Source organism: Pleurodeles waltl, chromosome 11 (assembly GCF_031143425.1).
Source record: "Pleurodeles waltl isolate 20211129_DDA chromosome 11, aPleWal1.hap1.20221129, whole genome shotgun sequence".
Classification (NCBI taxonomy): domain Eukaryota; kingdom Metazoa; phylum Chordata; class Amphibia; order Caudata; family Salamandridae; genus Pleurodeles; species Pleurodeles waltl.
Window position 1 is genome coordinate 968,119,556 of NC_090450.1, and position 19,675 is coordinate 968,139,230.

At 45.5% G+C, this 19,675-nt stretch overlaps 1 protein-coding gene across 3 annotated transcripts in view; it reads right to left on the bottom strand.

The window, feature by feature from the left end:
• Positions 1 to 5,399: 5,399 nt before the first annotated feature.
• Positions 5,400 to 19,675, bottom strand: part of LOC138266436 (somatomedin-B and thrombospondin type-1 domain-containing protein-like) — a 260,922-nt gene continuing 246,646 nt past the window's right edge. For all 3 annotated transcript variants that reach the window (XM_069215202.1, XM_069215203.1, XM_069215201.1), the window contains exon 5: positions 5,400 to 6,733. In XM_069215202.1, the coding sequence (XP_069071303.1) occupies positions 6,628 to 6,733 (106 nt within the window). In that variant the 3' untranslated portion in view covers positions 5,400 to 6,627. The remainder of the gene's footprint in view (positions 6,734 to 19,675) is intronic.

The following is a 19,675-nucleotide window of genomic DNA, read 5'->3' on the forward strand; positions in this document are numbered from 1 at the left end:
ATTCGCCAGAGGGGTTTTGATATGGATGGCTCCAGTAGTCCCTTATATCGCAGAGCACATAACAATAGATAAAAAGGGCAGATATGTGCTAACAGAAGGTACACTTGATGGAAAGCCTCTATCATTAGCCGGTATTTATGCCCCCCAATTCAAAACATGGAGAATTTCTGTCCTTCACACCCACAATCTTCCATGACCCCTCCGTCTTATGCATATGGGGAGGCGATTTCAATTGCATTCCAGACGTAGACACAGATAGATCCCACCCTCCTCTATCTGGGGCACCCAGTAGAATCACCACACAAGGACTTTGCTCATGGATGTCAAATAGAGGGCTACATGATATATGGCACTTAAAACACCCCCAAAAATGGGAGTACTCTTTTTACTCTCTGGTACATAGACTGCACATCAGAATAGAGCTGATACTTTGGCCAACTTACCTGGCACAAGATGTTCTGAAGGGGGAATATATGGCTAGGACACTGTCGGACCACTGTCCACTCATGATTGGTCTTCAGTGGGGTAGATTGCGCTCAAACATACCAACGTGGCGTTTACAACCGTCAGTACTCACTGACCCTCCGTTCCGTCAGGAGGTGGCCGAAAACGTATGCAGTTACATTAAGCACAACAAGCACACGGCCTCCTCGCGAGCAGTAGAATGAGAGACTCACAAAGTGGTTGTGCGAGGTCACTCGGCCTCTCGGCCACAGGGGGAGCCAAGCAGGTTCTGACACGCAAACTACTTACACTAGAGATGGACTTGCGTGCCATGGACAGAGATGTGGCTCAGGGCACAGCGGACCAGGCAGCACTCCGAGAATTACGTGCAAAACACAAAGATGCAGACTCAAGTCTGCATAGACATGATTACAGACATCACATCACTAGGCTACATGCAGAGGGGTACCGATCCAGTATGCTGCTCGCATGGTTGGTAAACGGCAGACAGAACCACACTCCCATTGGAGCTATTAGGTTAGAGACGGGTAACACGGTTAACTCTCAGTTGCTATAAATGAAGCTTTTAGGGGCTACTACAGTATGATATATGCAGAAGGGCCAATACCCACCGCAACACAATTAGATGACTTCTTTAATAACCTCCCACTGAACCAACTAACTCTCCTGCAAAAAATGGAGCTCGATGAGCCCATAGATATAGAAGAGACTCGTACCGCATTGCGACAATTGGCACATAATAATGTGCCCGGAACGGATGGGTTACCAGCTGAGTACTACACTTTCTCGGCTCACCTGATGGGTCCATTATTGGAGGTGTTGAACGATGCGAAACAGCTGGGCAGTCTTACAGAATCCCAACGTGAATCGCTAATAGTGGTCCTACCTAAACCAGGCCATAATCTGAAGGACGTGCGCTCATATAGACCCCTCTCGCTATATTGATACTTAGATTGTAAAATATTGGGCAAAGTGCTTGGCAACAGGCTATCCCCACTAGTTGGTCACTTAATCCATGAAGACTAATCGGGATTCATTCCAGAACCGAACACCTCCCAGAACATCAGAAGGTTTTTATGCCTCTTAGATGGCCCACTCAAAGGGAAGTACAATAGGGTAGCAATGTCACTGGATATTGAAAAGGCCTTCAATACCCTCAGATGGCCCTTCTTGGACATGAGGCTGAGACACATGGGCTTTGGCCCCGGCATTATGGAGGGGACTAACACACTGTACTGTAACCCTACCGCCCGGGTGAAAACGAGCCATGTTATTTCAGAGAGCTTCCCAATCTGTAGGGGCACCAGACAGGAATGCCTACTATCGCACCTATTGGTCCCAATACCAATTGAGCCTCAGGCTGCATACCAAGCAGTGGGGGATCATGGAGCAAGACATTATCTCCCTTTACGCAGATGATGCATTAATATATCTACGTAAGAGTGATTCCACTCTCCCGGACGTCATACGACTCCTTGAAGTGTATGGGGGACTTATCCGGCCTGCAGGTGAATTGGGCAAAATCATGCCTGTTTCCTTTGACACCCATCCCGGAACATTTACGGCCTGCACTCCCGTCATACAGACTGTCCTGGAGTCATGTCACCTTTAAATACCTAGGCATCCAAATATATCACACCACAGAAGACCTCAGGGAAGGTAACCTAGGAAGGACGATGCCCTCGATCCGCGGATCACTGGCATTCTGAGGATCAATACCATTATCACCCCTGGGACGTGTGGCAATAGCAAAAATGATAGCGCTCCCCAGGCTGTTATATTACTTCACATCGCTACCACTGGTATTGCCCTGCTCATTTTTCCGATCACTCGATGGAATGATGATAGACTTGATTTGGGGAAACAACCAACGAAAGGTCGTCCTAACTACCATGCACCAACCGCTAGAGGAGGGGTGTCTAGGCATGCCTACCTAATTTAGAATTATATTACGCAGTGGTGCAACTCCAATGGCCCCTAACCTGGCTCCAGACACCTCCCAAAGCAGAGAAAACAATGGTGCAGGACAAATTGGGTCCCACAAATGTGCTGACATGGCTGGCAGATCACACATGTCCTCCCTCACACAGCAACACTTTGATGGACACAGCCCGAACATGCTGGCGTAGATTTGTACAGAAAGGGGACCCACTACCACCTTATTCTCCTAAGATCCCACTGCTGTGTATGCAGGGCACGGGGGAAATATACACGTACCATGCAATGGAATCCTGGCTAGTGGCTGGATTGATCACAATAGGGGATTTATTCAAAGAGGGTACGCTCATGACATATGCAGACACTGAGAACACTTACAACATAGGTCCAGGATGCCTCCTAACCTACTGCGACATGAAACAGCTCATACACAACACAGGGTGGAATGGGGACACCAAACCCCCAACATCACCCACGCTTCATCTCCTATTGTTAGATGCTGGACACACTAGAGTGGTGTCCCTGCTATATGGCGCTCTCCTTGGAAGTATGGGAACAGGCCAGGCGAGAGCTAGACCCAGATGGGAGACGGACCTACCCAACCCGCTGCCTAAATCCGCATGGACCGGGGTACTCCAACATGAGCAGGGTTTGTCCCGCAAACCTAGATTTTGCTAGACACAATTTAATTTTTTACACCAAACTTACTTATCTCCCCACCGGATTCAACGCATGTTTCCACAATTGGCCCACGGGTGCCCTAGATGCGGAGACCAGGCAGCCAACTTCTATCACATGGTGTGGTCCTGCCCACCCATGCACCACGCCTGGCATGAAATTACATTATTAACGGGGGAACTGACTAACCACCCATTGCTTCCCACCCCTGAGTCCTGCATATTGGGCATGCGCACTAGGGCCAAGGGGAAAAACAATTACATAGGTTTATGGAGCTTGCCTTTGTCCTTTTCAAATGTCTCATAACTATGCAGTGGAAGGTGCCAACTACCCCAGATGTAAAGAAATTGGCTAAAGGGGCTGAAACAATGGGCTGGGGCCAAAGCACAAGTGCCTTGTTCACTTAATGACAGAGGTGTAGCGTGGCGGGACGTAGAAACTGGGACACTTGTATTGCACGGGCAAGGCTAAAAACGACTTACACTCCCCCCCCTGAATTACAGTAGCCACCATTCACACTGGCGGTAACTAACACTTCCGGATCACCTTGCAGGAGGGGACTACGGGTTAGGTGATACAAAAACTTGCACAGCTCACATGTCGATTGCCCAATCAGGGACAAACATAACATACAGAGAGGTGAGACACACTACTCCACACAACAGAGGATGGAACCCTGGCAGAGACACCATGGGCCATATTTATACTTTTTGACGCACAACTGCGCCAACGCAGTTGTGCGTCAAATATTTTAACGCCGGCTAACGCCATTCCAAAGCGCCATGCGGGTGCCTTATTTATGGAATGACGTTAGCCGGCGCAGCTGACTGGTGTGCGTCAAACAAAATGACCCACACCAGGCAGCGCCGGCGTAGGGGAAAATGGAGCTTGGGCGTCAAAAAATGGGGCAAGTCAGGTCTGAGGCAAAATATTGGCCTCAACCCGATTTGCGCCATTTTTTTTTGACTCCCAACCCCCATTGAAATGACTCCTGTCTTAGCACAGACAGGAGTCATGCCCCCTTGCCCAATGGCCATGCCCAGGGGACTTATGTCCCCTGGGCATTGTCATTGGGCATAGTGGCATGTAGGGGGGCACAAATCAGGCCCCCCTATGCCACAAAAAAAAAAAAAAAATAATACTTACCTGAACTTACCTTAAGTTCCCTGGGATGGGTCCCTCCATCCTTGGGCGTCCTCCTGGGGTTGGCAAGGGTGGCAGGGGGTGTCCCTGGGGGCATGGGAGGGCACCTCTGGGCTCCTTCCGAGCCCACAGGTCCCTTAACGCCTGCCCTGACCAGGCGTTAAAAAATGACGCAAAAGCGGCTGGACGTCATTTTTTTTTACCCGCCCACTCCGGTGCGTCATTTTTGCACGGGAGTTTAAATAAGGCGCACATGCCTTGGAGTCATTTTTTAGACGGGAACGCCTACCTTGCATATCATTAACGCAAGGTAGGTGTCCACGCAAAAAAATGACGCAAACTCCAAGATCTTTGGCGCTAGATGGGTCTAACGCCAAAGTATAAATATGGAGTTAGCTTTGCGTCGGATTTGCGTAAAAAAAAACAACGCAATTCCGGCGCCAACAGAGTATAAATATGCCCCCATGTCCACTAATGGGATCACACCAAGGTGCACGGGGGAAAACCTGGGTGGCACTACATCATCGTAACCACACCCACGACTGCCAGATACAATGATAAATGTCGTAAGAACGCTGCCTTGATTGCCACCACTCACCATAATAAGCAATCTGATGTGAGAATACGCATATATGCATGAAGCAGACAATGTTTGTTGAGAAAAATATATTTGTTCCAGTAAGAACTACAGTAATTTGGACTCCTTCCCCATTGTTCCCTCTTTCCCACAGTCCCCCACCAAATATACCTGATATCATATGGGTGCATGTATAATGAACGCCTAGTGATCTGCATCGTTTGATTATGCTGTAACGGTTCAAATAAAAATAGATTTGAAAAAAAAAAAGGCAATGTGTCAAGCCCCAGAATACAATGTGATGTAAGTTAAAAGGTCAGGACCGACTTAAAGTGAAACATCTGCAATAGATACACTTGACAGCTATGAATGTCCACACAACAGCAGCATCACCTTAGTGCAGCCAGACAAAGAGTGCAGAAAAGAAGGGGCGAGCATGATTAAAGAATCAATATTCAGGTGCCTGAGAACGCAGGGCTACAAATGAATCTGGTAAAATTCTAAACTTTAAAGCTTTCACAAGATACTCACTCTGCTGTTGGCAGGGTTGACCACAGTGCCATAATATTCAATAAGGAGTAGGTGAATGACTCCCAGATGTGTGCAGGAATGTGTTTATTAAAACGTTTGATTATAGCACTTGCACTTTTTAAATCCATTAATAGTCCTGTAATCCAGACAGTCCTGACTGAGTGTGAAAGGTGTTGTGAATTAAAGAAGAGCGTGGGATGCGAGTGTGTAATACTTTCTATTCTTAAAACAGTCTAACATATATTTCTAATGTTTAACATGGAAAGACACTACATACCCTGCATTACTTTTCATTTATTGTAAATATGTCTTAATAACAAGTTTTGTTAACACTGGAAAAAACAGTTTTTGTCACTTCCTGGGGGTTAGGCAGTTGATAACACAATGATAAGCACTCGTTCAAAAATGTTTAGCAAACAGAGAAATCACCTCTGAAATCCACAAAAAAACAAACATTGACAAGGGACAGCCTAGACATATTCATTCATTCTAGCGTTTTTCCGATTTGTCCTTTGAATGGTAAACAAAACCAACCAAACGTTGGTTTGTATACTCACCTAGAATCTTTCAGCTACAACTCTTTCTTTCACTAACTACATTACCTAAGTTATACTTTCAAGAAGAATGTATATTTTAAATAAGATTTTATACTGAACATAAACAGAGTTGTATTTGCCCTTCAAAACCTCTGAAACGTGACTAAACCTCTCCCTTTCGAACCCCAGATATTAGCTCTCAAACACAGAACAGTATGTATTAACCTCAATTTTATTATTTTGTGTCATTTAAAAAAAGTAATTAACATTTTATTGCGTGAAAAGTGGTTTTGCTGATATTACCCCTTTTTAGAAAGAAAGTGTACTCAAAATCTTATGCTTTTGCGCCAGAAATCTCCCAGTGTGTTGCTTTCAAAAAGGGGTCACCATTTTTACACTTTGATTTTAACCCTTTAAAAAAACATTACATTCGATTGTGTGATAGTGGTTTTAGCTGCAACTCCCCTGCTGCAGGAAACGCACAACAGAAGTAGCTATAGGACCAAGTTGTGCTCATTTAAGAGACAGAAGGATGAATGTTAAAAAAAAGAAAAACAGACACCGACCCTCCCTTGTGCTTTGGTGCAATGCAAAGTAATGTTATATATCACGTCGTCCATGGTGTCCAAGGAGAAAGCGCCTCGAGGGACGGCACAGTGGCTGTGGGGGGGTCTTCCACTTGCATTCAGCCCTCTTTCCCATTGGGCCCAGGTAGTCTTGGCTTATGGTCCCCCAAATGTTTGCTGTCGGACACCGCCATCACACAAAGAGGTAGGAGTACGGGGGGCACGCGCAGTCCTCCTGGAGAGATTCTCGAACCCATGAGCCCTGGCACCCAGGAACTGAAGCTGAGGTCCAGAATGTTCTAAAAAAAAAAAAAAAAAGGGGGAGGGCACAAGTCAGAAACTGGTACTAACGCAATATTTGCTTATGTTGCGCGAGGCTGATGTGTTATGAGCGCGCCATTCTTGTTCACGCTTCGAAGGGTCCCTTATTTCCACTCCTCTGCGAGGAGTAACTTCAAACTACTGCATCTAATTCCAAATGTTCACTGAAATGTGCAGGAAGGGGGCAAGCAGGGATGCTTGCAACTCGTTCCATCCCATCACAAAGCCAGTGACGGCAGCCGCCAATCAAAAGTGGCGGGGCGGGGTAAACATTTTTTTTTTTTAACGTACCTGCTGTTCCGGTCCCGGCGCTGGCCAACTAGGTGCTCTTTGCCCGCTCGGCAGTCACTGGGGCACAAAGCACAGGCTCCCAATCCAGATGCTGCTGTCATCCTATACCAAGCATGAGAGCAGTGCCGGGATTTGCCTGAGCGGGCTGGTCTGACGCTCGCTCAGGCACAGGGAGCCTGTGCCATTTCTCCACCTGGCTGTGCAACACTGCTGGGTTGTAGAAATGTGAGTGTGCAAAACAGGCCAAACCGACATGCGCACTTTACAGTACCCACCACTCCTCCGCTCTCTGGCCTGGCCCCGGCAGAGGTCCCATGGCTGTCAGAGAGACAGTGACACACAAAGTGGTAATAAGATTGTTTTATTATCATTTTATTTGTCACTGCCTGACTCTGAGCAGGTGGGGGATAGGGGGGTGGTGCGCCTCCGCTATTACCTGCACAAAACATCAGCTTAAAAAGTTGGTCAATTTGGATAAGATTAGAAAGATATTATACTTATGTATTTAAAAAAAAAAGGATTCTTGCCCTTAACCAGTGTTTCCTCCTGTGCCAACAGTTGGACTACAACTTTGGGGCCGATTCAGCTTACAAGCCCAAATGGCATGCTTCTACACTGTAAATTCACAAAAAAAATGAATTTTTAGTTGTATAATTGATTTACATATATGTAATATTACCCGAGTATGTCAATCTTTTAAGTGATAGTAAATCCTCTCTGAGTGCATTAGGTATTGTAGAGCAGGATTGCCTTCCAAAGTGCATAGGCACCCCCTACGTCGTGGCTAATCACAAATGTTTTCACACCCTGTGCCCACCCTGGATAAGGTTGAGGGTTTACTCCTATCAATGCCTGGACTAAATCCCTATAAAGGATGATAATGGTGAGGCTGTGAGAGAAGTGATCTCTTCCCTTGTTAAGAAGCTAGCTTGTGCAAATGCACGTTTGCTAACCATGTATGAATTCACGTGCACTTCTGCCAACCATGTATGAATACACATGCACTTTTGCTAACCATGTATGAATACACGTGCACTTCTGCCAACCATGTATGAATACACGTGCACTTCTGCCAACCATGTATGAATACACATGCACTTCTGCTAACCATGCATGAATACATATTTATGCATGCCTAAATACTTACACATAACTACTTGTGGAACACAGAGATTGCTGCAGCTTCCCAGATATTTTGGATTTTTTTGTACAATTCCCCAAAAATCATAAATCCCCTCCAAGTGTTGGTATAAGCCTAAGAGAATAGATTTACAAATTCATTTGGGATTTGGGCCACATACCATCCTGGGACCAGGGGCCAGATGTATCAAAGGTTTTTTACCCATCCTGTGTCTATGGGAAAAAGTGTTCGTACATATGGCCCCAGGTCTTCTGCTGGTGCTGATGTAACTAGCACATGGATTGGTATTCCCAAGGGGAACAGGATAAGAGATCTTTGCAAGGGAGAAAGTAAAACCCTTCTCCATATCTTGTTTGAGGTATGTGAAAGCTGGACATGCCTCACTGCTGAATCCCATACCAGACAAACTATGTGACCAGAAGTAAGAGAGAGAGGCGAAGAGGTCTATATTGGTCTCAGTCATGAATTTGGGCACAGCACAGGATTGTGATGATGCACAGTATGTTGATCTACTGTTCTTTGGACGTTTTATTATTGCAGAGACGACCTGATTTAATATTCTTGCATATATTCAGTATTACTCCCACATTCTCAAAAAGCTGTCTATTGACTGCTGTGGCCATGAATGGACCAATCAGGGACCAGAGAAGTTCTTAAAGGTGTAGACTTAAAATGAAATAATATTCTGAAACCACTAAATAATTATCACCATGAAATCAAAATATTACAAATCCAACTGTCTCAGTGGCACTAGGGTTACAGAAAATAAATGGCAATATGAATAATGTGCCATGGGAAAACACCCACCAGGCTACTGCTGGGATATGCCTGTTAGACAATGGAGTCTGGAGGGAAATTCTCAACTGTGCCCCCTCTACCACAGGATCCAAGCTACACCTCACTGACGAGGCCCAACAAGAATGCAACTGGTATGGGTACCATGTTCGCTGTACCACAGGGTTCAAGCTGCACCTCACTGACGAGGCCAGCAAGAATACAAGTGGTGTTTGTACCATGTTCGCTGTACCACAGGATCCAAGCTGCACCTCACTGACGAGGCCCAACAAGAATGCAACTGGTCTGGGTACCATGTTCGCTGTACCACAGGGTTCAAGCTGCACCTCACTGACGAGGCCAGCAAGAATGCAAGTGGTGTTTGTACCATGTTCGCTGTACCACAGGATCCAAGGTGCCCCTAACTGATGAGGCCCAACAAGAATGCAACTGGTCTGGGTACCATGTTCGCTGTACCACAGGATCCAAGCTGCACCTCACTGACGAGGCCCAACAAGAATGAAAATGGTCTGGGTACTATGTTCACTGTACCACAGGATCCAAGCTGCACCTCACTGACGAGGCCCAACAAGAATGCAACTGGTCTGGGTACCATGTTCGCTGTGCCACAGGATTCAAGCTGCACCTCACTGACGAGGCCCAACAAGAATGCAACTGGTCTGGGTACCATGTTCGCTGTACCACAGGATCCAAGCTGCACCTCACTGACGAGGCCCAACAAGAATGCAACTGGTCTGGGTACCATGTTCGCTGTACCACAGGGTTCAAGCTGCACCTCACTGACGAGGCCAGCAAGAATGCAAGTGGTGTTTGTACCATGTTCGCTGTACCACAGGATCCAAGGTGCCCCTAACTGATGAGGCCCAACAAGAATGCAACTGGCCTGGGTACCATGTTCGCAGTACCACAGGATCCAAGCTGCACCTCACTGACGAGGCCCAACAAGAATGAAAATGGTCTGGGTACTATGTTCGCTGTACCACAGGATCCAAGCTGCACCTCACTGACGAGGCCCAACAAGAATGCAACTGGTCTGGGTACCATGTTCGCTGTGCCACAGGATCCAAGCTGCACCTCACTGATGAGGCCCAACAAGAATGAAAATGGTCTGGGTACTATGTTCGCTGTACCACAGGATCCAAGCTGCACCTCACTGACGAGGCCCAACAAGAATGCAACTGGTCTGGGTACCATGTTCGCTGTGCCACAGGATTCAAGCTGCACCTCACTGACGAGGCCAGCAAGAATGCAAGTGGTGTTTGTACCATGTTCGCTGTACCGCAGGATCTAAGGTGCACCTAACTGATGAGGCCCAACAAGAATGCAACTGGTCTGGGTACCATGTTCGCTGTACCACAGGATCCAAGCTGCACCTCACTGACGAGGCCCAATAAGAATGAAAATGGTCTGGGTACTATGTTCGCTGTGCCACAGGATTCAAGCTGCACCTCACTGACAAAGCCCAACAAGAATGCAAGTGGTGTTTGTACCATGTTCCCTGTGCCAGAGGATCAAAGCAGCACCTCTCCACTGAGGCGCCAAAGGATGAAACTGGTCTGGGTAGCATATTTGCTGTGCCATAGGATCAAACCAGCACCTCACTGACAAAGCCCAACAAGAATGAAACTCGTCTGGGTACTGTATTCGCTATACAATACGCTCCAAGCTGCACCACACTAACCAGGCACAAAGATGAAACTTCTCCTGGGTTGCTTATGTTCCTACACAGAGGAGACATGGCCTGGCTGTTCAGCTGGACAGTTCCTATTGGAGCAGAACCAAGACTGATTTGCATAAGGGTGTGGCCCTGTCTGGCGTGGTCCAGAGGGCAAAGAAATAAACAGTGGGCCCAGAGAGATTGCCAGTGACTGAGAAATCTGCAAGCATTCTACCCATCAAATGTGAGTTGCTCACTATGCCATACGGTCCAAGCTACACTGCTCTACAAAGGCCCAAGGCTGAAAGTGTCCTGTGATTACTTGTCTTCCCATGTGGAGGAGTTGTGACCTAGCTGTGGAAAAAGACTGATTTACATATGGCTGCTCCCAGCCTGGAGTGGCAGAGTGGGCAAACAAATGAGTGGATTGCAGCATGATGAGTTGCCAATGGGGGAAACGTTTGCAAGCATCAGACCAATCACCTTCTATTGTACTAAATTGTGAAATGTGAAAAGGATAAAAATGCCTTTCTGACTTGCCCACTAGGAAGCATGTGTGCATTACTACTCACACCATTGAGGAAATGGCAATTTTATCAATATGCTATAAGTTTGATTCCACCGGGAAAGAATCCAGAGGAAATATGGACTAAATTGCTGTACCAAAGAAATACTTACTGCATATTTAAATACTAATTCTTTTTATTTTCTTATTTTGAGGGTTCTTTCAGCCACTCTCCTCCCCATATGAATGCTCCCAGGTACCAAAGGGGATTCAGTGCAACATAAGAGAAGCCTTAGGGACATTTAGTCAAGAGCATTACTTTGATGATCACAAAATCCCAGGGCGATATAAAAACTCCCTTACCACTCCCACTGTCTGCACAGTGCACGGCTGAGGCTGCGTTTTCACGTTAAGAAGGTCTGTGATGAGTGGTGTGTTGGAACCAGGGGCCACATTAAATATAGCGTTTGGGAACACAATCAGTCAGGATTTGTAAAGCGCAGCTTATCACCCAACAGGGTATCTAGGTGCTTGCAAGCCCCCGAGAAAGCAGTGAAACAGGGAATAACAAAGGAGGAGGCACACAAAAAAATGGGGGGAAAGCAAGGAGAAGGCTGTGAAAATGAGGGAAAAGAAGGGAGAAGGCACACAAAAAGGGGGTGGAAAGCTAGGAGAAAGCAGTGAAAATGAGGGAAAAGCAAGGAGAAGGCACACAAACAAGCATTTGCAATGCAGTGGGTCTCACGTTTGCTCGCTTTAGAGCTATTAGCTTTGTAAATTCCTAACTGGACTTATCTTGCCACATAAATTGAAAATGAAAAGTAAAGAGCCGATTCAAATCGCTACGGCTGCCATTAGCGGAAAGGAGAGACACAAAAGGAAAAAGAAGTTTGCTCACAGTCAAACGTATTGGCAAACGTGGGATTATCCATGTAACAGGGTCGATGGCCAAGTCAGTAACAAAACTTCCCCAAAGAGGAACCAATGTAAAGCATTTACCAATGATAACAAAGGATTTTTCAAAGGCAAGCCCACGAATGAGTGAAAGTGATAGGCGTGGTTAGAAGCCCACAGATAAATTACAACACGTCAGAGTGCTTGCGCACTCAACCTAAAAAGGGGGAAAAAAATGAGGAGAAAGCAGTGAAAACGAGGGAAAACCAAGGAGAAGTCACACTAAAACAAGCATTTGCAATGCAGTGGGTTTGCGTTTACTTGAGTTAGAGCTATTAGCGTTGTAAATTCCTAACTGGACTTTTCTTGCCACATAAATTGAAAATGAAAAGTTAAACAGTTGACATAAGCAAGCCGAATCAAAGCGCCACAGCCGCCATCAGCATGAATGCGAAGGAGAGACACAAAAGGAAAAAGAAGTCCGCTCGCAATCAAACGTATTGGCAAAAGTTCAATTATCCATGTAACATGGTCGATGGCCAAGGCGGTAACAAAAGTGCCCCAAGGAGCGACAAATGTAAAGCATTTACCAATGATGATAAAGGATTTTTGAAAGGCAAGCCCATGACAGCATGCTGTGGGCATGGTTAAAAGCCCACAGATAGATTACAACAGGCCAGAGCACTTGTGAGCTCGAATTAAAAAGGTGGGAAGCAAGGAAGAAGCAGTAAAAATGAGGAAACTGCAAGAAGATACACAAAAACCTTATGAGAAAGGTGTGAGAACGAGGGAAATGCAAGGAGAAGGCAAAAAACTGGGAAAAAGGCTAGGAGAGAGCAGTAAAAATGAGGAAAAACCAAGGAGATCCACACAAAATAGGGGGGAAAAGCAGTAGTATTACAGAACGGGGCACTGGTGCTTGCAAACCTCCTTCCGTAATATGGATCATGTAGGGTGACCACCCGTCTGCAATTTGTCTGTGATGGATTGCTTAACGGACAGCATATGTCTGTGAATGTAGCCTTTGGGCAAACGCACAAAAGTTAATTTGACAATGTAGGCCCATATTTATGGATTTGACACAAAACTGCTCTAATGCAGTTTTGCGTCTAAGCCCATAGTGCCTGCTAGCACCATATTTATGGAATAGCACACTGTGGCGCAAAGGACAGGCTAGCATCTAAAGAAAAGACGCTAGCCGGGGGGAGAATGGGGACAGGGGAAAAGGTGTTAGTGGGTCAGAAATTATGCTAGGCTTGTTAGCGGCAATAACTATTACGCTAACCAGCCTAGCATCATTTTCTGACGCAGTACCACCCAAAATTGACTCCTGTCTTAGTAAAGACAGGAGTCAGGCCCAACGGCCAGCCCAGGGGACCAGTGTCCCCTGGGCAAGGCCATAATACCCAGTGACAGGCAGAGGGCCCATGTAAGTTTCAGCTGGAGTGTAAGGGAGGGAGTCTCTATGCTCTGATCCCAAGGGAGGGGCTGGCAGATAAGAAGCAGGCCTTCTTGCCAGGGTGCCTCCTTCCTCAAAGAAATGCAAATGTAAAGGGGCTCGGAAGCATGCATTGGCTTTAATGGAAGGAGTCACTTGAAGCTATCTGAGGGCAGAGATATTTTCTCTTAGAGAGGTACTGTAAGGGTGTTCCAACCTGAGCGGTGAAGTGTGTGGTTTTAATGGACATTTATAAAAAAAAAATTGCACTTGGTATAATCTGTGTATTATTGAAATCTATAGTTTAGAAGCACTTTTTATGCTTATCCTCAGTTCACATGCACATTTTGTGGCACCCTATATTATGCTGTGTTTGATACATGGTTAAAATAATGACTTGCACATTCACAGTGCTTTCAGGGGCCTTGGGACCTCATAGTACTAACAAACATTGGCAAAGCTAATAGGTCTCGTCTATCCAAGAGTTATTGGCTTTGCCAATGTATTTTAGCTATGTTATAAACCAGAGCGGCTGCTGTTCAGCATGGCTAAAAGTTAGTGGCATAGAGGAGAGTGGGGCGGAGTATCATAGAGTTCAATGGCGAAGAGTAGAGTGTTGTGGAGTGGCAGAAAGTGTTGTGTTTAGGAGTGGCATACAGTAGAGTGGACTGGTGTAGAGTGCATTGGCATAGAGTGTTGCAGAATACAGTGGTGTAGAGGTATTGAGTACAACTGGATAGCATTCATTGGCGTACAATGCAGCGACAAAGAATGCAGAGTCATAGAGTTGTGCATAGTAGAGTGCAGTGGTGCAGAGTGGAGTGGTGCAGAGTAGCGTGGCATAGAGTGCAGTGGCACAGAGTAGAATGGCGTACAATAGAGTGGCAGAGTGTGCAGTAGTGTAAAGTGGTGTATAGTGCAGTGGCATAGAGTTCAGTGGCGTAGAGTGGTGCAGAGTAGAGTAGCATAGAGTGGTGCAGTGCAGAGTAGAATATAGTGCTGTAGAGTGCAGTGGCGTGGAGTGATGCAGAGTAGAGTGGCATAGAGTGCAGCGGCATAGAGTGTATTGGTATAGAATGCAGTAGTACAGAGTAGAATGGGATAGAGTACAGTGGCAGAGACTGCTGTGTTGCTGAGTAGAGTGGAATAGACAGGAGTGGTATGGACTACGGTGGTGCTGAGTAAAGTGCTGTGGCATACATTGCAGTCGATTAAAATGAATTTCCATAGAGTGCGCTGGCGTAGAGTGCAGTGGTTTAGAGTGCAGTGAGGCTGAGTGGCATAGAGTGCAGTGGCGTAGAGTACAGTGGGGTAGAGTGCAGTGGCCTACAGTAGATTGTTTCAAAGTACAGTGAAGTAGCATAGAGTGGAGAGGTACAAGGTAGAGTGCAGTGGCAGGTTGCAGTGGCGTGGAGTAGACTGTTTCAGAGTAGAGTGAAGTGGTGTAGATTGGAGAGGTGCAAGGTACAGTACGGTTGTGTAGCGTGACATTGAGTGTAATGGCATAGAGTGGAGTGGTGCAGAGTAGATTAGAGTGATGTACAGGTTATTGGTGTAGAGTGCAGGGGCACAGAGTTGATTGTTTCAGAGTAGAGTGAAGTGGTGTAGATTGGAGAGGTGCAAGGTACAGTACGGTTGTGTAGCGTGACATTGAGTGTAATGGCATAGAGTGGAGTGGTGCAGAGTAGATTAGAGTGATGTACAGGTTATTGGTGTAGAGTGCAGGGGCACAGAGTTGATTGTTTCAGAGTAGAGTGAAGTGGTGTAGATTGGAGAGGTGCAAGGTACAGTACGGTTGTGTAGCGTGACATTGAGTGTAATGGCATAGAGTGGAGTGGTGCAGAGTAGATTAGAGTGATGTACAGGTTATTGGTGTAGAGTGCAGGGGCACAGAGTTGATTGTTACAGAGTAGAGTGCATTGGCTTAGGCAGGGGTCCTCAAACTTTTTTATGCCGCGCCCCCCCCAGTTGAAAATTAAAACTCTATGGGCCCCCCCAATTATTTTATAAAGATGGCTATGTTTAAATATGTCTAGACCTATTTAAACATTGTAGTTAAGTACTGTTACCTTTTTTTAATGCAATAACATGCTTCTGAATAAAACAAAGGCCTGTTATCTGTATAATGCTTCTTTTGGCCAGTGTCTGATGCCCCCCCTAGGAACACTTGGGGCCCCCCTAGAAGGGCCCGCCCCCCAGTTTGAAGACCTCTGGCTTAGAGTGTACCTACATAGAATGCAATGGTGTACAAAACAGTGTTGCAGAGTGGCATAGAGTGGAGTTCTGCAGAGTAGAATGGTGTGGCCTAAACTGGAGTGTTGCAGTGTTCAAAGCTGCAGAGAGCAGTGGAGTATGCATGGTGTGGTAGCACACTGCCATTACAGACAAGTTTTTGATTGAAATGACCGTTCTGTTGGCACAGACATACAGTGTTACTAATAAAACTATACAGGTAATAGACAATGATATGTGGAAATTGCATCACCCAGTGTAATGATTTGTTTTAATCATAATAAGGTATTTGTTTCCAGCACAGTTCAGAATTAACAAAAATGTGCCTCATTTGTGTTCCTAATTCTGATCAATTCTGAAATCATTGCACAGTTCATTTAAATGGTGTCATGTGATAGAAAAAAACTCTTTCCTACACACAGTATCCAGCAAGATTGTCACATTAATCATCTCACTTTGAAGTCAGAGAAAGAAAAATAAACACCAAGCTCCCCCTGAAGAGAGTCAGACATTTGACTATGTTCTTTGCATGCGCAGCAAATGTGACGAGATAAGAACAAAATTTACAGGCCTTTCTAGATTGAGCATAGCAGCGAGCAAGCGCTGCTTTTCTGACGTTTTGTTATCTATTTGGGCTTTTAACCATGCCCACCTCACGCCCATAGCTATCGCTTGTTCATGGGCTTGCGCTTCAAAAATCCTTTTTTATCATTGGTAAATGTTTACATTTGTCCACCTTTGGGCCGGTTTGGTTACTGCCATGGACATCGACCCTGTTACATGGCTAATTGCACTTTTGCCAATACGTTTGACTGCAAGCGAACTTCTTTTTCCTTTTGTGTGTCTCCTTCACGCTAATGCTAATGGCAGCCATGGCGCTTTGAATCGGCTTGCTTATGTGAAAATGTTTTACTTTTCATTTTCAATTTTTGTGGCAAGAAAAGTCCGGTTAGGAGTTTACAACACTAATAGCTCTAACTCAAGCAAATGCGAGATCCATTGCATTGCAAATGCTTGTTTACAGAAAGGGAACACTCGAAAGGATACTGTAAATAAGGTTTGGGCGAGGGAAGGGATGGACTCAAGCTGGACAGCCTAAAACAAATAAAGCCAGCAAACTGAAAGCAACAAATGTGAGTTACAAACCACAAAGCCAATGGCAAGCAACAGGCAGAATGCATTCCCAGGGAAGCTCTCTGAATGTACTTAAAGTGGAAGCCTCTGGATACTTTGTGGGGAAAGTCCAGTATTTTAGCCCACTCCATATCTTGCAGAGGTTTGGCCACATCAATCTCCCAGGTAGTATTGCGAGAAACCCTGCAGTGGTCTCCATGTTGCGGGAAAGGTCTGTACAACCATCTTATCAGTTTTGCCAACAACCCTACGGCGTAGAGCTTCTGGCACACCTCATGTGGGGTTAGTGATAGATGGCAGACATGAAATAGGGTATTTAATGATTGTTTAAGGTGTTTGTAAGTAAGGAGTTGACCGCGTGAAGATGCAGTCTGCCACAAGGGTTTGGAAATCTCGTAGCTCACTCTCCAGAAACAAATCCCCCAATTTTAAGACACCTGCAGCATGCCACTGATGGAGTTGCCATGAGCGCAACCGTCCTGTGCAAGTGGGAAGGCCCAGCAGAGTTAGTGTAGGGTATCTTTGTGCCAGTGAGTTTATAGGTTCTAGCAAGGCAAGAGAAAAGTGGGCAGAATAACCCCAGATGGTGTTCTGTAGAATAGTCAGTAGGGAACAATGAGCAGTGCAGTAAGCTCTCCTTAAAGTCTTTGCGGATAACCCGCATCGTATGCAGGGGGCGGGCAGGCAGACAGCCAGCGAGCCACCCATTGGATCTCTGCAGCTAAATAATAGCATTCTAAGTCTGGAAGGCCTAATCCACCCGCAGTCACAGGTGTCTTTAGAGTGGAACAAGCTACCCGACTGCACCCCAGCGACCAAATCTGATGTGTGGTATGTCTGAAGATGGAATGAGGGATGAGCAGGGGAAGGTTTGCAGAATAACACAATAATTGGGTAGCACACCATCTTCATTATTGCCACATGGTCCATTACATAAAGTGGAAGAGAAGACCAAAAAGCAAACTGGGCTTAGAGGGACCATGTTGCTTTGCCCAGATTTCCATTGGGCGGATCAGTGGGGAAAATTTACATATTAATCCCTAAGTATTTAAAGGTAACTGGTTCCCAGTTCATTCTGAGGTATAATTATTATATATAAAGGGGAAAACAGTACTATATGTTAAAAAACAATGATTACATTTAAAAATCTTTCTCATGTTCTTACATTTTGTTTGTGCAATATACATCCCAAATATTTGGAAGATTCTCTGTGTACTTTGACACTTAAGGATGGGCCAAATCACTTGCTTGGCTTTTGCTCGATTCCAAAACCATTTTAAGGCATGGGCAGAGTGGGCAATTGCCTAGCCCAGCCTTGCAAGGGGTCTGGCCCCTGCTCATCCTTCACAAGCACAAACAGTGGGGCATTGCACCAGAAGAGTTTGCTAGGTGGGTGGGTGCTGCTTGTTCAACCACTTGACAGTGCCTCTTCTGTTTCTCTCCTCTCTGTTAAGACAACTCCCTAGGTATGCAATACCTTCCAATACTCTTGGTGGATCCATTTTGTCTCATTTTAGGAATTGTCCCACCTTGTTCTTCTCTTCCTTATTTCTCCAATTCTTAGCACAAATCTTTTGAAAATGTGCTTTAGATCTCCCATCTGATCTAAATTTCATTCTCCTCTTTTAATCTCTTTAATTGGTAGTCTGGGCTCCCTGTACTGGGATAAATGTAGAGTCCCGGACATACACTCTAGTGCTGTGAGACTACAGACAAGTTGTAGGTACCTCACATCCTGACATTAGGTGTGAGACTGTCGCCCACACCATCTGCTCTGCCTCATTATTTTTTTTTAAGTTTAAAGCCCACTGGAGGCTGAGGTGAGCCGGATGTTTTTGTTCAGCTTGTTTGAACTAGCATATGGTTCCTTACCTTAATGTTTCCAACTGTTTGCCAGGGGTTTTAAAATGTTTAGAAACATAATCAGAATTTTGCTGTTGCTTTCTCTCCAAGAAAGATTGGGTATATTTGGGTACGGGTGAGGGCCTTGACACAGTGCTGAAGGGCATTAATTTACTACTGAACAAGGACGTAATGTGATTCTTGAATGTAGCATACCAGGAGGCAATCACGAAAAGACCATAGTGAATAAAAAGTGGTATGTAAAAAATAGTAAATCTGTAAAACTTATGTTTGTTCTTTAATTTTTGTCCTCAATTTTGATCCTTTGTCCTGAATTTTTGTTCTGAATTTTGACCCTTTGCCCTGATTTTTTTACAGTCATGTCCAGAATTTGCCTCCATGCCAGGTGGGTCACCCTAGGATCATGTTGGTGCTAAATGTGACCTTGAGGGAGTGTGCTCTCATTTCTGGGAGTGTGGCCAATGCAAATGAGGTAACTCTTGTGCCTCACCCTAAACCAGGTGTCTTCAAACTGGGGGTGGGCCCCATGGTGGTGGTGGTGGGGGGGGGGGGCGGGCTCAAGTGGTCGCATAGGGGGTGCCAGGCCTTGGCCATAAGAAGCATTATCCTAATAACAGCGCTTTGATTTTAAGCTGAAAAAAAATAGCAGCAGCAAACCGCTCTGTAATGGGCCAGCACTAACACGTTTTGTTATTTATATCCAAGCTAGGAGTATGTGTCAAAAGGGAAGAGACTTAAAACACCCTTCAAACCTCACCTCCCCCCCCAATAATCACACTGTTGATACTTTTACAGGTTAGTAAGGCATGTCTGACCAGAACAGTATGTTGGGCAATTATGCATTTGAATGCAACTTTATAACAGTAACATAACTTAACTGCAATGTTTAAATAAGTCTACACATATTTAAACATTGCCAATTTATTAGAATAGTTGTGAAAAATTTGGAGGGGGACCCCATGATTTTTTT